Source organism: Mastacembelus armatus, chromosome 9 (assembly GCF_900324485.2).
Source record: "Mastacembelus armatus chromosome 9, fMasArm1.2, whole genome shotgun sequence".
In the NCBI taxonomy this organism is placed as follows: domain Eukaryota; kingdom Metazoa; phylum Chordata; class Actinopteri; order Synbranchiformes; family Mastacembelidae; genus Mastacembelus; species Mastacembelus armatus.
The window spans coordinates 5,849,206-5,869,961 of NC_046641.1; the positions used below are offsets into that span (position 1 = coordinate 5,849,206).

Consider the following 20,756-nt stretch of genomic DNA (forward strand, 5'->3'; position numbering starts at 1 on the left):
AGAGACACTGAGAGGAGATCTGATGGCCAAGAGAGGTTTCTGAGCTCTTTAATGGGGATAACAATTCATTTCATCCATGCCGCTTTGTTCCGATTTCTTTTTCACTCCTAGAAAAATTAGACAAGATTGGAAAAGGGGGATGGAGGGTGAGTAAAAAAGATTTTTGCTAATTAATAAATCAGCTCAGGGTGCCTCTGGAATGGAAGGGTTTAAGGAAATTCCCTTTTTAATCAACTAATTCAACAAAAAAAAAAAGGGATGTAAGATAAAGGGAAGCAAGTGTTGGGGGTTTGCTCAGTTGTTTGTTTCTGGTTTTAAATATCACTGACTTTGTTTTGTGTGTTTGTAGATGGATTTGTGAGCTGGGTTCATCGGCTGTGGCTAGATTTTGTAGGTGTGTCTTCATACAATCTGCAGTCTTCAATCCTCTGTGCCATGCTGTAGGGTTCCTCCTTCTTGGTTTGTGTCTGATTTGTGTCTCTGGCCATTGATCCGACATGTCATTTTTGGATATGGCCTACAGAAGATTTCTTGTAAACAATCGCACAGGTCAACACAATATGTTGTGTCAACATGGCAAAGCTTCGATCCATCCTTCCAGTAGGTACCCTGTATGATAAAGACCTGGTACAGTCGGTGTGAAGCTCAATGGAAATCAATACAGTGAAAAGTGCAAACATAGTTTTCCTTGCTTTGTCTTTATATGTCACTGATGCAGCACTTTGAAGAACAAGAGAAACATCAAAGCACTGCTCTGAGCAAGTGACAGAATTGTTCAAAGAAAGAAAATGGATGCGTTACAGCCATCACAAAACTGTAACTGCCAGCGTTGTTGCAGGACTAGTCTGAACCTTAGTTCAATTCAAATGAACTCTGGTTGGTTTAATTGGACTCATGTAAAGACAGTCAGTCAAACTCTGGTGTGGACTAAACAACTGTACCAAGACCAGCTGAAAAGTTGGGTGCTCTGTTAAGAGAAGTCTGGTGCACTGCAACTGTGGATGCAAAGTCAAAACATGTTTTTGCTCATGTTTCTTATACTCTGCAAAGGACTATGATATTATCTGTGCTAAAGCTAAGCTAGCTACCTCAGCTATGCTTGAAAAATGACTTTTACTTTGTTAGAAAGTAAACATCCTGTTGGAGTCTCAGATGTGTGGCAGTAGGTTCTTCCTTTTCCCATTCAGACTGCCTCTGGTTTATAGACCTTTATATACTGTCTTATGTCTTCAACTGCAGCCATTGTTCCATGTGAAGATGTTGAGTAAGAGAATTTGCATTATTATGGAAAAAGACCAGTAGTATGCTGATTGGCTGGAGGTGGGTCACCTATACTCATTTCCAATTAGAGTAGGTGCTCATAGAAAAATGCAAATTGCATGTAAATAGCTTCAGAAACAGCCTGCAGGATAACAGTGTTACAAAAATGTTTCAAATGGTCTGAATATGTGGAAAAAATATTCAACAAAGGACAAATATACCACCCTTTAAAGCTTAGTTGAGAAAAAAATGTTCTTTTTTACTCTTAACATTTTTTTGCCTGAAACTTGCTCACAATCAGAGCAGAACAGGCAGTATTATCTGGCAATTTCAGTGGCATTGATTATGCTAATTATGACATTCATTAGGCTGAAACTATCTCTTGACAAATTTGTCTGGTTAAGTGAGTTTGGTGAATCCAACTGGGACATGAGCAAACAGAAAAAAAAATAAAACAGGTTTAAGATGAGAATATGAAAAAGTTCTTAAGGCCCATTTTCTCCTGGCTGTGTGATGCTGTTCTCTGTCTCATATAGTCTGAAGCTGTAAGCCATACCGTATTTCTGATTTCTAATTCTGACTCAGTAATTATGTTCTAGGGGGAAAAGGTGACTGCAGGACTGCAGAAGTGAGGTTAGAAACCACGCACCTCCCGTCTAATGGGCTTTTAATTGAACAGGAGTCATTGAGCACAGAGGACTTTGATGACTACGGGGAAGCAAAGGCCATCGGCATGACTGAATGTCTCGCACTTTCTCAAGTCTCTCTTGTTGCAAACCTGCCCATCTGCAGCAAAACCAATTCATAATAATTACAGCCTCCTCCACAAAAACCTGTAATCCCCATTCACTGCCACTAGCCTGTATTTTTCTCTTCTGCCCTTCACTTCGCAAGTGACATTCTTAACTGAGATCCCAAGGGACTTACTGTAAGTAGGCTCTATGTTATGGTGACTCTGAGACTGCCATTCTCTGTCCTTGGGAGGTTTTGGTACAATAACATCTCATTGGTCTGTGGAGAGAAAAACAATAAAGGGAGACAAGCTGGTAAGATTAGTGATGCCCACAAAACAAACAAAAACATTTTAAATGTGACTTGTGTCTTTCATACATCGAAAAATGCAATTTAAATCATCAAATCTGTTTTTCTATCCCAGGTTCCCTTGCTGCAGGAGGATTCTTATTCAATTACTTTTAATCTCACCTCTATCTCTGTTGTCACTTTGCTGAAGATTTGATTTATATTTGGTTAAAATAGTTGTTAAACCCAAAGCTATATTGAAGCAGATGCTTTGCTTCCCTGAGGACCCCTCGTCTCATGTTTGTCTTCCTGTGGGAGGGTGATAACCAGAAAGGGAGGCTGAAGAAACAGGCTTACCTCATCTCTTAAGCGTCTGATACTGCAGAATGGGATCATGAGGTCTCGGTGGCACAGAAGCTCCCACTGCAAATTGTTGCTCTTTCCAGTGCCAGAGTTTATCTTCTGGATGGTGGGGATGGAGAAATGACAAGGCAAACGATTATCTGTCTCAGAGGAGTGCTCGTGGATTGGAAAGTTGCTTTGGTGTTGCTGGCACTGCTCAGGTTATGGGAGGTTAATGTGAAATTTCACAGCAAATAAGAGCAACCAGCGGGGAAATAGTCAGAGGGAGCGGTTTGGGCTGCAGGCTGGTGGAGGAGGAGAAAGGAGGAGGTATGATAGGAATAGATCTTAATCTTGCGTTCTGTTCCTGTCAAAGCTTGTTCCGGGTCAAATTATGGCCAGTGAGCTCAGTCCCATTACAAACAGATGAGTCGATTGCTCATCCTGTTATGGCTTTACAAGGCTTCCCCACTACTGCAGACAGGTATAAATTTAAGGTTGAGCGATGCCCTAAATTGGATCCAGTAACTAGGGCGATGGAACTACAATAACACTTCACGATCTTGACACTGAAATCCAGCTTCACAACACATCTCGACCAGAAGTGATGAGGTTGCCTTGTCTGCGCTGACATTTTCAAGATATGACTCTGGTAATATTCATTAAACACAGCCTCTCCACTAGCTGTATAACTGAACAGCAGTGGAATATACATTACTTTGTTTTGCACATTTGCCATGCTGTGGCTGCGTCTTGGCGGAAGAGTGAGGCGGTACAAAAAAAATCCCCCCTCAAACTCACCGCCAGATTTGTCATTGTATTTATAGACCTGGCAAGGCTGATTGAGAGAGGCAATAGAGAAAGATGTGAGAGGGAACAAAGGAGTTGCTGAGGGAGAGCATAAATAGAGAGGACTGAAATGATACAGTGAAGGGGTTATCAATCTAAACACTTGTGCATTTACTCTTAAGAATAGAGCATGAGAGAAAGGCCTTAATGTATAGATAGATGTACACAGTGTGCTCCGTCTCTGCGGTTCAGTTTTTTATTACCCCTGCTGTCAGATGCATGTGGGCTGTAGTAATGGAAGTGACTGATAACAGTCCATGAAATTAAGCTTTCCTAGTCCAGATCAGCAAGCACTAGTGAACTTGGGCAATGAGAATAGGCAGCAGATTGTCATACCTGTGTTTCTATAGATGGCAATATTTACAGTAGTTACAGTGTCACGATTCTCAAAAAGTGACCTGTATTATATTCCTGCAGTGTTGCCTTAGGGTTTTTAACTTGCTGATTGAAGTAAAGAAATAAAACTACAAAAGTGGGGCGACCTGGTTCACCAAAGACCCTGAATATCAAGACAAAATGATTAACCACTTTAGTATCAAAGTCATCATCTGAAGCAGTGCGATTTTCAAATCCCATAGACGTGAAATTTGTTATAACTTAGTGTCTTTACAAGCTGTAGAGGGTAAAAAAAATAAATCAATAAGTTGACATGAACAATGGTTCCCATTACATGCATAAGAGGAGTCACTCATACAGGGAAACAGGAAACCTCAAACCTTATGTGTGTAAATAACCAACTATTAGCTTACAGTTCACTTTTTTGACTTTGGTCAACGTTGTGTAGCCTTCTTGCATGGTTCTCACATGACAAAAAACATAATTGTTGCAATTTAACCCAGTGGCTGTTGCAGCTAATGTAGCTAGAAACATTAATTAACATTAATCGGGTGACAAAATGATGGCACAGTGCTGCGGTGGTTAGTACTGTCACCGGCAGGAATGTTACAGATTTGAATCCTGTTAGACCCTGGGGCCTTTCTGTGTGGAGTTTCCATGTTCTCCCTACATTTTCATGACAGCACATATAATATTTGCATTTAGAGTTCAGACATTCACAGTAGAGTAATAGACAGTTGTCCACTGTAGCTGCTTCTCGGGTCCATTGGGATCTTGTGAGGAGGATGGTCACTGTATTCCAGCATGGCCTCTATGGTTTTTGTGTCCATCTCCCCACAACAGCCTCCAGTGAGTTTTTGGAGTATTGGATCAATTTACAGTGGGAACTGATGTGACAAGTGCTATGGTGCATGAGTAAAAGATGCTATGTAAATCCCAAAGAGGAAATTTTACAAATCCCTTTTACTCTTTTACTCTACCCTTTTACTTTTTTTTTGGTGATATGCTAAGGGTTTGTAATTTCACAAAAAATAAGATACCATATGTTGCGTCATCCTTTATAATTGCTAGATTTTCACTTGCTAGTTGTCATTGTTGAAAGGTGAGAACCCGCTAATACATACAAACACACACACGCACATGCACGCTCTCTCTCTCTCTCACACACACACACACACACACACACGCACACACACACACACACACACACACACGCACACACACACACTCAGTCACAAGCAGTGGCTGTAGAGTATGAGGATGGTTCCAATGGGTGCAGAGAGGATGATGTAACTTTAGAACCACACTGGGATCCATCTGCTGTGTAGCTGTCCCCCTGCAGCCTGACCCAGTGGATGCTGCTGACTCAAGCTGACATCCCAGTTCACCGGGGTATCAGGAGCACCGACCACCAGTAGAGTTCAGATGGCTCACAGCAAGGGCGAAAGAGGCGCTAACTTCTTGTCCTTGAACAAAACATGTTCAAGTTAGCAATGCCACACCACACCACAGTTTTGACTTTCAATTTTATATCTAAAAATATGGACTAATAAAGGAAAAAGAGAATCTGTGCAGCGCCACAATACCATTTGGGCATTTAGGAGAGTTTAGCTGTGTGTTATTAGTTCAGACTAAGGATGCTCTTTTCTGTAACAGCCCTAATTTATGATTCATGTTGAAGGAGACAGTGCACTTTTAAATAATATCCTTACCAAGTTCAGACGCGAATTTCAGCCTCACTCACTGCCTCGGTCATATCTAATTATCTGTGATATTACGTGAGGCTGATACATTCTGACAAATCAATGCATTGTCTCATGAATAGCTCCAGTATGAATAGTATTTCACATGGCAACTACAATATGTCAGTTCAATCCTCAAAACTCCACTCTGCCTTGACGTTTAGCATAAGACTTAAAGAGCTTAATATGATTTACTGAAGCTAAATGGGGCTCATGAATTTGTTTACATTATAGCTGATTTATGTCAATTTGATGTTCAAATGTAGAACAGTGTTACAAGTATTTCGTTGTTGCCAAAATCTCTTGTAAATAATTCAGTCACAACAATTATAATAGCCACTTCATTAACCTCACATAATGACTCAGCACTGCTGAATAAGATATGTGAAAACATGGGGAAACAAAGGCAGAAGTGGGTGAAATGCGGTTGTCAGCTGCTGTGTTCAGAGCCTAATTGGAGCAATGTGAAAAGATTCTCAAAATATTGGCTGAGTGCGTATTCACAGTTGCCATAGGAATCATCTAAGTGCTTTCGTCCAGTCAATGCTGTTATTTCTGACTTCAAAGCCACAGTACGTCTGAGAAAATACTGCGTTTCACTGAAAACGACAGATATTTGACAGATTTGAGGACAACGATTATCAGTCATTGAGAATAACAAGGTGATGAGTGAGTGTGTGAGCGAGACTCAACAATTGAATGTACTGTATGTTCATTAGCATGGGGCAGTGCTCAGTTCACAGGTTATTAATCGGGTCAGTGTAAGTGGCAACATGAAGTATGATTATAGTCACAGACACAGATGAGTTCATCATGGAGTCCATGTATGTGAGCATAGCAAGGAGGCAGAGAGACCAAGACAGATGGTGAGAGCAAGGAGGAAAAGAGGCTGAGTAGGAGAAGGAGGACATTGAACACATTTATAGCACACTTGCATCCCAGTTTTGGGTATTCTGGTTTTTATCATTTGTGGGCTAATGTTTACCTGGATCACAGGGAAAACTGATTATTCATATCCTTGTATACATGACTTTATTATTATCCCATTTTCAGATTGGCTGTATCAGCAGAGGCATGTGTTTGACATCTCAATATCCAGGAACAGTATGACATTCCTGTTTGGACTCAGTTGACTCAAGTGAGGACAAACGCATTTTGCCTTCTGCCAGTCTAGACTCCACTGCATTTCCCACTCTGCCACATTTTGGCTCGTCCATTTAAACATCTGTAAATGGACGATGTCATGGAAAATAAATTTGACAATACGCTACAGTTTATCCTCTACATTACTGAAGTTAGACTACTACTAGATTCACTATTGTTGAATTTGATAGTTTTTTTTTTTTAGCCACATCAGAGGCTTGGCTATGGCAGTGATTTTGTGGGTCAAAGTTTTCATTTTCCAACTACAGTATTTGGATTTATGACAGAAACATTCCCATCAGCCTGAGTTGTACTTTGTGTTTAGTGCTAATTAACAAATGATAGCATGCTAGGATTATAAACAGGGTAAATATCACACCTGTTAAGTATGTTAGCATGCTGACTTTAGCACTTAGCCCAACGCACAAAATACAGCCTCACATGACTGTGTCCGAAAACGCATACTTGCCTACTATATAGTATGCAAAAACTAGTATGAGAAGCGAGTAATATGTTCTAATTGGTAGTATGCGAAAAACAGTAGACGAGAAGTACCCGGATGGCCTACTTAAATTCTGTATTATTGACATATATGTCTATATTTTATACGCACATTCATATAAAATAATATAAATATATGTCTATGTACATACATTTTATATGTCAATGTGCATACATGGACACTTTGCTATCCCAGGAGGCCATGGGAAAGGAGATGTCATATGCTGGAAAGCGCCGACACGGTTCTTTTGAGGTTGAAAGTTGAAAGTTGAAAGTGACTTTTGTGGACCATACTCGGAATTTGTGCTCAGCACACACACAGCAGTGAACACACACACAGCAGTGAACACACACTGTGAACACAGAGCAGTGGGAGCAGTGGGCAGCCATTGCTGCGGCGCCCAGGGAGCAGTTGGGGGTCCAGTGCTTTGCTCAAGGGTTTAGATTATTAAAAACCTTGGGTTTGGTTAAATAACGAAAATGTCAATGATGAGCATTGACTTACATAAAACAGGACATCATGAGTCCATACTGCTTGTTTACAATACCAATTATAGTGGTTACTAGCAAAGAGTTTTTGAACTTCAAACTACAAAATGCATCTTCTTTCTTCTGCCTCTAGACTCTACTCTACTTTCGCTCAACATGTGTTTTTTTAGTCATCACTGCAAATATACGCCAGTAGTAGACACAGCACAGTACAGAACATCCAGGTGTGGGAGCTTTACCATCAAATGGAATCGAACCTTCAAATGAAATGTGCTATTTTTGCCTCAAGGGTTTGGTGCACTGAAGAAAAAACACCTCAGGATACATCCCTTTGTTTTTGGAGAGAAGTTTAAGGTTGTGAGCACCATGGGAATACACTAGGCCATTTTACTGAATTTTTAAGAGAAAAATAAGTTCGGATGGATTTCTCATCCATCTACCAAACCATTCTAGGTGAACTTTTTGAACAGGTGTAACTAATCATGTTAATTACATGCGTGTACATGTGTGTGTGTCCCCTTTACTGCAGGTGTGCCAGTTCCAGGGCCCTGCTACTGCACATGCCCGCTGGCCCACCTAAAGGGAATAGAGCCATCATTAACTTTATTAGTTGCACCTGTGATTCTCCTGTTATGAGAAAGGTCTCTGCTGTTGCTGGCAAAATAGGTTAAGGGTTACACAGAGGTCCTTGAGGTGGCTCCTGCAGTCCCTGTTGAGGTGTAAGAGAACCATAAGGGAGGGTACCATGAGTTCCTATGATCCATAAAGTGTTCTCTTATAGATTGTTTTTTTTTTTTTTTTGTCTTTTTTTTAAATTTTCAATAAATCTTCTTACTTTTGGTCAGATCGATGCTACTGTAGCTGTTCCCCCTATTTTCAGTCTTAATGGTAACGTGAACTAACTAGCTTATGGCTGTAGACTTATGTTTATCAGATATATGTGATGTCAATCCTCTGTTTTTATTCTGCTCACAGTCATGCAGGAGAGAGGATACAGCAAATCTACTGGGTCAGATAATTGCTTAAATGAAAAGCCAAAGTAGCTTCTCGTTTTTCTCATTGATTAATATGCAAAACCCCCAATGGTTTTAGCACTGGGGGTTAATATTAATTTTATTTTATCATTTTAACAGGTGTAAGCAGTTGACATACCCAGAGGACCTTCCCCAAATCTCTGTGGTCTTCATCTTTGTGAATGAGGCACTGTCGGTGATCCTGCGGTCCGTCCACAGTGTGGTCAATCATACACCAGCACACCTGCTTAAAGAAATCATCCTAGTTGATGACAACAGCGACAGCGGTAAGACCTTTCACAGTTTTAATAATATTGAAAAAATGGATTTGCAGTAATCAGTCTTCTGGCCTATGAAATACTCTCCCTGATGTTAATCGATAGGAGTCACTCCCAATCGAAAGTGACTTTTTTATGACTTTCAGCCAGAATCTTTTTGAGAATTTTTTCCATCATCCTTGTTTCATGCCTTACCTTTCAGTTTTTAAGTCATAGAACCTGTATAAGCTGTTTATAAGTTGTTTATCATTGTCTGAAACTGTAAGTTTACTTATTTAGTGGAAACAGTGGTAAATGAAGCATCATACACAAAGAAGTTAGTGTGATGTTTGTACTCTACCAGAGTAGTCTTCTTATGTTATTGTTTCTGTGTGTGTATGCGCATGTGCGTTGGTGTGTAAGACACACTGTGTCTGTTTGGCTTTGTGAGTAACAGTTGAAGGGTTAGAAAACCCCTGAGGGTGGACTCTTGAACACCAGCTTTTAAAATAGCACAGAAAAACGGAGAAAGAGAAGGGATGGGATTTGTAGCATCCTTTTCTAAACTCCTGCGTACTAATTTCTTCATGGTGATGTGGGTAAACACTTCAGTTGCCTCCACACCGTGATGCCCACAGCAGCTGACGATGCTCTGCTCTGTATCCCACAAGCTTTCCTGTTTGGAGAGGGAGGGACAATGAACTAGATTCCAGACGACACTTGGCCCTCCTTCATTTGGCACAGAGTAACAGGCCTGCCTCCCTCAGGCTGGCAGAGGAAAAGGGTGCATAAATAACATACTGAAAGAAGGCCGAGCAGGAGTCACCACTGGCACATCTCCGCTCCCTGCTGAGGCGCTAACTGCCTACCATTAAACAGCGAGCCATTAAAAACCAGGCAAAGACAAAAATGGAAGGCAACCCCTCCTCTCATTAGGTCATTATGTCAGTCTGCCCCACACATTTTAAAAATAGATTTTTGAAGGACAAGCCTTTTTTTTTTTTAAAGACTGGAAAAAATTCCCAACAGTATTCAGTTTTATTACATTTTAGTTTTTCTCCATCCCATAAAGTGTTATTGTTGTAAGGGTGTAAAATACTCTGAAACAACATTTATACTGGTATATAAAAATACTGATGGTGTATAAAAACTCTTATTGAAATCCATTGGGAAATTTTAAAGCTGCTATAGTCAATATTTTTATATTAAAGAAAGTTAAATAAATGTGTGTACTATGAAATGTGTCTGTCATGGTGCCAAACCCACACAGCATTACCATCCGACACAACAACTTCACTCAACTGCGTAGAGAAATTTAACAGCTTTCAGCTTATTCTTTTGTTTTCCAGACTGCACCTGTTTGTATTCATTCTCATAGCTCTCATCAGTGTCATTTCCATCTGCTTTCAGTGTTGTCACAATCTGTTTGTTATCAGGTGTGGGTTACTTGCCCACTAGTTTTATGCTGGACCTTTGTGTTCATGGCTACAATAAGAGACACAGAGCAAAGCATACCAGGTTTAAGCCCAGAAATTATTGCATGTTGATATTCTCTCAGACCTCCCAACCCTCCTCGCCAACCTCCTCCTTGCGCAGACATCAGTGCTGCCTTTGGGTCCTGTCATAATTGCTTCTGCCCCATATTATAACATGTATCAATGATGTGCATCGTCTGCTGCAGTTTGCCCCTTCTGAAGCATAACTGTGGGCATGATAACATTTGATAATGACCATTTCATTGAATGATGACATTAAAAACAGTTTTTTGTTTCCAGCCCCTATAGACACCTGGGGCTTTGACAAAGTTAACAAGTACCTGGTGAATAGTAAAGCATTTAGCAGTTAAAAGATTGAGCAGTTGGCAGGAAGGTTGAAACACAACTAAATAACTGCTTATATTGCTCATTGCCTGCCACATAGGCAACTCTCTGTTAACACATTCACCAAATCAACTTTATGAGTTAATTAAAAAGTCACTATTGTATTTACAGTTTATTGCAAGGCATCCAAGTGACCAAAAAAATCAATGAATGCCGGTTTAAGCATTTACAGAAAGCACAAATGAACAATGAGCAAATAAACCATAAACAGGCATAAAATGAATTGTAATTGCAAGGTTTTTATATATTTTGTGACAACCATTTAATCACCTTGATTAACAAATGTCTGACTGTCTGATATCCTGATATTTAAATCACAAGGTTGGCATCCCCTTCTCACTAATTAAACCCTAGAGATTCACCCAGTTTGCCACAATAACACTTCAAGCATGGAAACTCTCTCTGTTAGAATAAAGTTGTCTTTGTTCAGAAAAAGTGACATTGAAACTGATGCACAAACTTTCTCCCAAACAAGCAACTGAACAAAACAGAAAACTGATTTCATGCTACATCTCCTGACTTTCACTTTTTAGTACCCTGTGCTGTAAAGCCTCACAGATGATACTTTGTGCAGATGCCTAGCTCTGACATTAGACAATTAACATGCAGGATGGACTGCTTGGCTGTTCCTGAATGGTTCTGTCTGTCTCCTCTCATTTAAACAAGGCTCAGTGAAATGGCTGAAGGTATAGCCACACTCACTCCTGGCATAATGAATCATGAACAGGAAGCATGTTTGTCTTGTCACTGCGACACATTTCCTTTGCTGAGGCAGCCCGTGACATTTATTATTTGCTGAGTGTTTTTTTCACAGCACTGGTTCCAGCAATCTGAACTAAATTCACATTTTCATTGATGAGCATTAGCTGTGTGACAACTCTAACTCATTGTTGTTCACCACGTTAGCAGCAGAGAAAAGCTTAATGAGCCCTACCGGATTCAATTCCAGCAAATACTGCCACCAAATTGATAACTTAATGATTCATAAAATGAAAACAGGATATAAACTTAGGACCAGCTACGTACAGCTCGTAATAATTTCAAGTAGAGCTGAATTACTTTTAAACATTGCATATATTATATCTGATTATAGCTTCTAAATGGAGGATTTTCTCGTTAACATAGAAAATGCGTCTGACCCACAGTGACATATGCAAAAAAATATTTTAAATAGACACCAATAATACTTTTCATTTGGTCTAGTTTTAGCTCAGTTTTGTTGGAGTTCTTTGACTTTGTTCTATTAAAATTGTGTTCACTCTGAATGAGGCTCTGACTCTTCAGTTGCTAAAAACTATTAATTAGTTGGAGTCTTAGTTGCACTTTATTTTAGATACTCAATCACATATAATACGGTAAAACTTTACATAGTGTATAGTATGTTTACATCAATCAAGCAAGTAATTCAATCACCCTGCAGTGGAATTAATACATTCAAAGCAATGAAGTGGGGCCATAAAAAGACAAAGCATAGAAAAAGACTTTAATTCAGGTTAGAGCCTGTAGCCCTAATGGTTGTTTTCATAATTTATCCGACAATGATTCAAAGAAAATAAAGCTGCCAGAGCAGAATTTTAAATGAAGAGGATGTTGCAATGTTAAGAGTGGGTTAAGGGTGGAGGTGTCTGAAAATGCAACCTAATTTACTATCATGCTGTTTCTAATAAAAGTGTGAAAGGTGGATAACCTCCATATTGCTGACATGTCACTGCACAGATTATTTCTGCAATGACCAAGTCTACTGCCTCACGTCACAGTAAAGGATTTATACTGTAGCACAGCATTTAAATGTTTTTAGACATCAGGATGAGGGTTATCATGTTACTTTTGTCTACATTTGTTTGAATAATTAATGAACATTACATTACTTGTGGTGAGCCACCTTATCCTGTAACTTCACAATCAATCAAAGTGATCAATTTCAGACCTGTTTCTGTGTCAGTCTCTGGGACAAGTCCACAAATCCACCTCTAGAAGAATGTGGCCTGTGGTTTGTAAACCGGAGCTAAGGCCTAACTCTGAAGGTGATTGTTTCATCATACGAGTGTGAAGACACAACAAAATGCAACAAACGATGGGACATTTCAGGCTGATTTTCTTGAAAAGCCAGTGGATTATTTTTAATGCAGGTATGCTGCTATTACGTGAAGACAGAGCAGACTGTGAGAGGACGTAATTTAGGCTTTGCAGCATGTAAGTGAATTCAAAGGCTTTATGACAATTTAAATAATTTAAAGCATGTTCAGTACTCTACTTCCATCTATCCTTAACACAGAGGTGTCTTCCATGTTGCCAGAAGAATTCATGGTGCTTTTTGCACACCCTACTATATATTCATATTAAATTCACAGTATGATGGATGGTTATTTATCCTCTCCTGTGTTGTACTGCCAGTCCTTTAAATTGCATTCCCTGCTCTATAACTCTTCTCCCATGGACGCAGTCCAACACTTTGTTTGCTAGGATCAAAGGGAGGCCCATAACTTTTCTCCTTCATAGAAAAGCCCAGTAATTATTACATTCATTATTACACAATAGCTTTTATCATATTGTAGTTGCAGGATAGGCTGATAATGAAGGAGTCCCACATTGTGCAGGTTCGAAACCATCAACCAGTGTGAACACAACCAAAATGCAAAGGTCTTTGGTCCCTTAAAGAAACAACTTCTAACAGTGATGGATCCAAATGGGAGTTCAGTGAAGATGTTATTCATAAAAAAACATTTGTCATTTAAGAAACATTTTTTACTTCAAGCTTTTTTAATGTTTTTCTTTTTATTTGTAACATCCTGTGGGTGGATGATGAATGATCACTTCATATAAGACAGTAATGGAAAAATACTTAGACCCTTTACTTAAATAAATACAACTACACTTAACGAAAGACCAATGATGCAAAGCAAATTACTTAATACTTAATTACAAATGATTAGATTCTTGTTACTAATGCATCAGTGTGACAAGTGTTGACAAAATAAATGTGTGTGTGTGTGTGTGTGTGTGTGTGTGTGTGTGTGTGTGTGTGTGTGTTTATTTAAAGGATCTTAACCAGCCTTCAACAGTACCTTGTATTTTTTAGGCTTATGTGTTTTTATGTGTTTAATAAAATCTTAATGACTCAAGTCATAGTAATTACAGAAATATACTGAAGCTAAACTAAAGTTCCTAGAAAACGTACTCGTACTTACACCTCTGCAAATGCAATGAGTCTGTTTTTTTTAACAATGGGAGTAAAACACAACATGAAGAGAGCATGCAGAAATGCTGCAGCCAGCAGATTGAGATCTACGTACTACCCACTGACTGTCCCGACTGCTAATCACTGAGCCACCTGCATTTGTCGATGTTAAACATGGGACTGTCACCTAAATAAGACAAAAAGTAACACAGTCACAGACAAAGACAGAAAGCAAGTTTCCATGACTCATGGGCTCCTTTAATTTGGTGTCAAATACTAACGGCCATTAACTTCATGGGTCGCTGCTTCCACATTCACCCACTGCTTTATATTAAGACCTTCAGCTAGAAAAAAGACTCCTGACAATCCTTCCGCTCGCTGTCTCTGCACTCACACAGTTGGGGGATTAGACTGCCATTTTTTCAGTTCCACAGGTTGATTTATATTTAAGTCAGAAGTTAGCTGTGGATGTTGTTCAAATCCAGTGTGCCACAAGCATCCTTATTAATCTCTCCCTTGGAAAGTGGAACGCTCAGCAGTAACCCAGAGGAGAAGCTCAAACAGCCATCTATCCTTCAACAAAACACAAACAGCAATTTGTGCAACTGGCTGTTTACCTGGGAAACCTTTGTTTCCAGTGAAAAAGTGAAGCAGGCCAGCCTCATCTGTGAGAGCACAGGAGGAGTGAGGTTATAATCCAGCTGGAACAAAGCCACTGGCAGTGGAATGCATTAAATAGTGACACCGTACAGAAAGCTGTGTACAGTACCTTGAACCCTCTGTGATGAAAAGAACAGCCACTGTCCTGCCAGCCGTATTAGGGCTCAGGGGGTAGAGCAGGTCAGCCATGAACCAGAGGGTTGGTGGTGTGATCCCTGGCGTCACTGATCCACAAGTCAAAGTGTCCTTGGGCAAAACACTGAACCCCAAGTTGCCCCCCGTTGGCTGTTCCACTGGTGTATGATTGTGTGAGTGAATGGGTGAATGGGCAAATAGTGTAAAAGTGCTTTGAGTGCACTTGAGTGTAGAAAAGGACAGAACAAACTCTGACCCCTGACATGCATCTAATGAAACTGTGATGTGTGATGAATGGTGGTGACAGTTTTACTGTAGATACGTGTGGTGGAAAATTTTGTCTCTGAATTCCCAGTTCTGCACCTCCAGATTAGAAAATTGACAGAAAATTGATTATGCAGATGTTGAATATTTTTCACTGCTTTTCATTCAGCACACACTACAACCCACAAACACCTGAATACCTTCAAACACTTAGAATGGCTTTTTGTTAAATATAATCTATTTTTCTGTTTCTATAAATTCTCATTATAGAATATGTGACATGATTTCTGAGGTGTTTAAAGGCAGAAAAAAGAGTAATTAACTACTTGCTTTTGCTGTTAAGTATCTAGTATAAAGTCATGTGATTACTGTTTTAATGAGTAAGTAATAAATAATAAGTAATGATAAGTTATTACACTTTGTTAGAATTGTGTTAGTTAAAAATGTACTAACAAAAGTACCACATCAAAACGAACACTTATTTTAATTGAAGTTCTTACCCAAAGCCTCTAAGGCCAAAACTGAGCAATAGTGCTGGATTATTTTGTTGGCACATTATAATTTTCTGCCTAGTTAATGTCTTCACACTGCCCTTTGGAAGTCATTTAAAGGTGTATTCTGTCTATTATGCCCTCTTCTAGTGGAGCTGAAATTCAACTTGGACCAGTATGTGAACAAACGCTACCCAGGCCTGGTAAAGATTGTGAGAAACACCAAGCGGGAGGGACTGATCCGAGCCAGAATACATGGCTGGAACGCGGCCACGGCTCCCGTTGTCGGCTTCTTTGATGCTCATGTTGAGTTCAACACTGGCTGGTAAGGAAAGGTCGTGTTTAACATGAGCAGGTGTAAGCTGTTACTTCATCCTTTCTCACCTTTGTGGTTCGCTTTTTATGTTTTCAGCACAGAAGGATGCCCTGCAAAGTTATTATTGTTAAGATATGCAGTTTAGTCTGCCCTAAGCATTTGATACACTGCCAGACCAATTCTTACAGAGACAGCACTTTTCAGCGTTTTGACCTTTATTATTAGTAAGGCTTTATCTTTAATAGCCCTTTTTTTCTCTTGCACCTCCTTTAAAATAAGCTTTGGTCAGAGCTGAATAAAATGACATCCCAGTTTCAATGACACTTGCTGTCCAGCAAACACATGCTACAAAAGAGCCAAACATTGTGAGAGGCGAGACCGAGTGTAATTAAAGAGCTCAAATGTTGAGCATTTCCACGTTATTTTATTTGCAGGCTGTGGGCTTATTGTGTGATATGAAATTACTTTTGGGGGTCTCAGTCCAATGTCTGCCTGATGCTTAAGTTTAGCAGAACACAAGTTACTCAAATAGATGTAATTGGCACCTAATTTGAGCCTGTCATACTGTCAGTGCTTGAAGATGAAGTGTAGCTTTTGTTCCCTGCAGCTGCCTGGGAGGGAGGACGGGGACAAGGAAAGATGAAGAAAGAAGGGGAGGGATGGAGGAGGAGAGCAGAGAGACACATTTCAGTTATAAAGTGTTTACATCGTCCCTAGATGCAGTTCAGTCTTTTTAGTTAACTAGATACTAGGGATGTCAGTGATGTGTCATCAGGGAAACTGTCCAGACATCATGCTTATATGAAGTGTAATTGTTAATCTTATCTCATAATTATCACATTCAGACATTTTCTTCGATATCCAGCTCCTTGTTGTTTGTTATATGTGAACAGGAACAGTTCGTAGCCAAAGCCTGACAACTTGTTGTTTTGACAGTAGAAAGTAATGAGGTGAATCTCAGAAGCTGCAACCATGACAATGTGATGTTTTGGCAAATATGCAATATGCTTATTTATTTATACCAGTATAGACGTATATACTCGTATATAAGAAACTGTCTGTCTCTTGACCTATTAATTAAAACAACATGAGAACACAAAAAGTCAGGGTGAGTTAATCCCTGTTTAGGACATGAAAAAAAAAAAACACACTACCATGTCAACCACCTTGTAACCTTGTGACCATTACAGAGTGATAATTTAAATACCTTAATTTGTCTTGTGATCATTGCCTCTCAGCAGGCTGTTTTATAATTTTATTACATGAATAAGATCTGCAGGCCTGGTGACTGTGCCAGAGGGACCGCCCAGCCAACAAGCAGCACTGAGGTAGAAAGTTGCATCATTACCTTGGTGCATTACTGATGATGCAGTAATTGATACCCTGGTGGTTCCCTCATCTGCTTCCCCATCTGTTCTTGTTCAAAAATAGACCTGCTTTCCATGCACCCCACATGACCTAGTCACCTCTGTATAGGTTTCCTCCTTGTCAGTTGTTGTGTTAGTCACCATATCTCTTAATTTTTCACAATGGCGCATACAGTTATAAGTAAGATGGATGGTTTTTGTCGATGTTGGGGTGAGTCTCTCTCAATGACCTTGCACACAATTCTTGTGAATACCACGCATGAGACAATGCTGCCAGCTCTGAGCTGCAGTGTTCTGATTCATTGAAATGGAGTTCCCCCTGGGTGCTGTACATTTGCAGCTGAAATGTATTGCTGGTTCACATTACTGTTAAAGCAAACATAATTTTGTCATACTGTATGGTGCACTTGACAGCAGTTTCCCATTCCCTCACAACATGTTGGTTTATGAGAACTTAAGAAGTGAGCTGTTTTCACCCATGGCATGATGGAGTCTGATTTCCATGGCTTTGCCGTGCTTTAATAAGAGGATATGAAATCGTTGCTTATCATTAATGCAGTATTGCATCAGCTAAAGGTTCCCGATCCATCTCCTCTTAACACTTTATATCCATCCATTCCTAAGACAGATGATGTCCACTCTACTCCAAACATGACCCAAACATTTTCTTCTTGATGCTCTGTAAATAAACAGGATTAATGGCAGAAAATGGGAGTATGTTGTAATTAGGACCTACAGTATGCCACTATGCTGAGGGGAGGTGCAGGTAAATTGATATTTATTTGGTTTTTGAAGCCCCTGCACAGTTGCAATCTCAGGTTATTAACGAATAATGATTAGCAGTGTAGCAGCTGCTCCCTACTGAGTGTGTGCAGGAGATAAGATTGTCATTGCAGGGAAGCTATAATGAAGTACATGCTTCAGAAGGCAAGACTTTGATGAATGTTGAATGCTCTGCTGCTAAGTGACCTGTTGAGTTTATCTAAGAATAAGACAAACTGGCAGAATTCAGTAATGTAAGAAAGAACCAGCCTACGCCTCCTGTGATTATGAAATATGTTGTTTTTCACAGCCATATTTGATTTCAGTTCCTGCTAATGTCATTAATGTCTATCTGCTTATTATGCCCTGCAGCTGCAGTGGTATTAGGACTGATACATATATAAACGTCTTGAAGGCTAATCATGTCTTCACTGACGCTCACTGATGACTATAGAGGCTCAGGAGGCTGAAGCCATACCGAGTGCTTCAGCATGGACAGGTAGACTTCCAAAACCACAGAAAAGACAGAGATTTTTGCCACCTTCATATTTGTCATCATATCAACTACGTTCTGAGCAGATGCATTTAGAAGTAGCATGGAATCTAACCTTGCACTATAAAAACCTCTTGCAGTTCGTGGTTCTGCATCCCACTATCCTCTTTAAAAAAGCCCAGATGCCATAAGGAATTGAAATTCTAGATTTATACATTTACTGCATTTTTAATGGAAGGAAGGAGACTGCCCATTGCTAATATGTACTTTACATATAAATGTCTGAGGCAAGGGGAGAGTGGACAGACTTACATTTAGAGATTTAATGCACTTAAAAATGGCTACAGGCAGTGCAGGCTTAGGTTTTAGATTTTGCCTCATACATACACAGGAAGCACAAATGAACACTATCAGAGCTCACTTTAACACTTCAAAATGACTCACACCATAGTGGCAACTATGATGATTATTATTATTATTGTTGTTATTGTCGTTCTTGTTGTTTTGTAAAAATATTAATACAGTAGCAAAACACAAAAAATGAATTATTAAAGAAAGATAAAGATCTGTTCTTGTGTTGTTCATATATTACAGTGAGGCCCAATAAGTAATCCATGCATCAGTAAACAAGATTGGTATGTGTACTTACATACACTAAATAAATCAGTGTAAATCACATTAAGCTCCACCAATGTGCAGATACAGTACCTCATTTATTCCATTACCACTGATCTCAGTTGCATAGTTTATCCATGTAGCCCATCTTGTTTTGAAGCAGGCAATAAGCATTCAATAGTGCCTTGGATTGTTAAATGTTTTTTTCTAGAGTGTGTCCTCTCTTAAGGACGTGAAGTGTCCTTAAAAGAGAGGTGTTTGAGCCGCCTGCCACCTCTGTTCAAGGCTCTAACAACTCTCATTGTCTGACTTACAGAATCCACCTAACAAACCTATTCAGGATAGGTATGAAGTGAAACCAGTCTGTAGGGTCAATTTGTGATCTCTAACCAACTTCTCTCAAACTGAAAAAGCCACTTGATGAGCGATGAAACATTTCCAGCAGAAAGTCTAGTTGGCTCTAGCCTCACCTGGAAGACTGAGAATCTCCACAGACATTATCCTCAATGTACTGAGTTAATTTAAGTAAAACAGTCTTGACACTGTTTTAACTTTAAGTAACTCCTCACTGAGCGTGGCTTATGAAGAGTCAAATAAACTACAGAAGTGTAATTTTCCTCAATTTGCCATGCTATTCATGTGCATTCACTCATAAATCATGTAGGTCATCAGCGGAAGCCACAGATCAACAAAATTACATTTTTGTCTGCATGGGTAGCTGACATAGTCTGCTGTGTTAAGTCCAATGCAGAATTAAAGGAGACCTTATTTTAGGCACTGAGGCCCCTGCTGCTCTCAGGGCATAATTCTGAGCACAGTTAGATCCCATTATCTGATAATCCCCTTTCCCTTTCCCTAGAGATCCATTAATCTGGAAATTTTTAAATAAAAAATGTAATCTCAAAAGGGAGAGCAGCAGGGACTTTATATCAGAACTGGACAAAGGTAGGACAGATAGTGAGCCAGTGAGCCATCCTTTGAGGTTACCATGTTGAATCAAGAAGATATAAATTGAGATTGCACAGTGATATTTATCCTGACTTGTCACATACCAATCGAAAATACTGCAAAATGTGTGAGCAGCCTGACGTGTTCCTCAAATGTACCTGCTATTATAAAATACAAACAGTCAACCATGAAGAGTTAATAAATCAGAAAAGGTTCTGCTTCAGTATGAACAGCTACAAGAAATGGCATGGTGAAGAAAAGGGCAATGGAGGTTGTCAACATGTATTCACAACATTGGATGAGTCACCACTGGAATCTTATTGTAATTTGGAGCTGAGCATGATTCGGGATGATGTGGATGAATAATGCTCTGTGTTATGCAGATGAAACGGCAGATACAGGGAGAGAAAGGACGCATGCTCATCTGTCTAAACCAGATGTGTCCTCATTTCCTGACTGTATCTTTTCAGCCTTATGTATCCCTGAGGAACTGGCTGGCTCTGGGGTATTTGGGGGGGTTCTCAAGAGCAGACTGGGATAGAAGAAGGCTCACCTTAAGGTTAGATAGTGGAGAGGGATATTCAGCAGCAGCCAACTATATTATTGCTTTGCATCAAGGAGAATAACTATCAGACATCAACACACCTGTATATTGTCAATATGAAGATGTAGTGAAGTGTACATCAGCCGGGTGC

General features: G+C 39.7%; 1 protein-coding gene across 1 annotated transcript in view; it reads left to right on the top strand.

The window, feature by feature from the left end:
* Positions 1 to 20,756, top strand: part of galnt9 (polypeptide N-acetylgalactosaminyltransferase 9) — an 81,978-nt gene that overhangs the window by 18,141 nt on the left and 43,081 nt on the right. The window contains exons 3-4 of the mRNA XM_026321917.1: positions 8,816 to 8,982; positions 15,711 to 15,885. Coding sequence (XP_026177702.1) covers positions 8,816 to 8,982; positions 15,711 to 15,885 — 342 coding nt within the window. The remainder of the gene's footprint in view (positions 1 to 8,815; positions 8,983 to 15,710; positions 15,886 to 20,756) is intronic.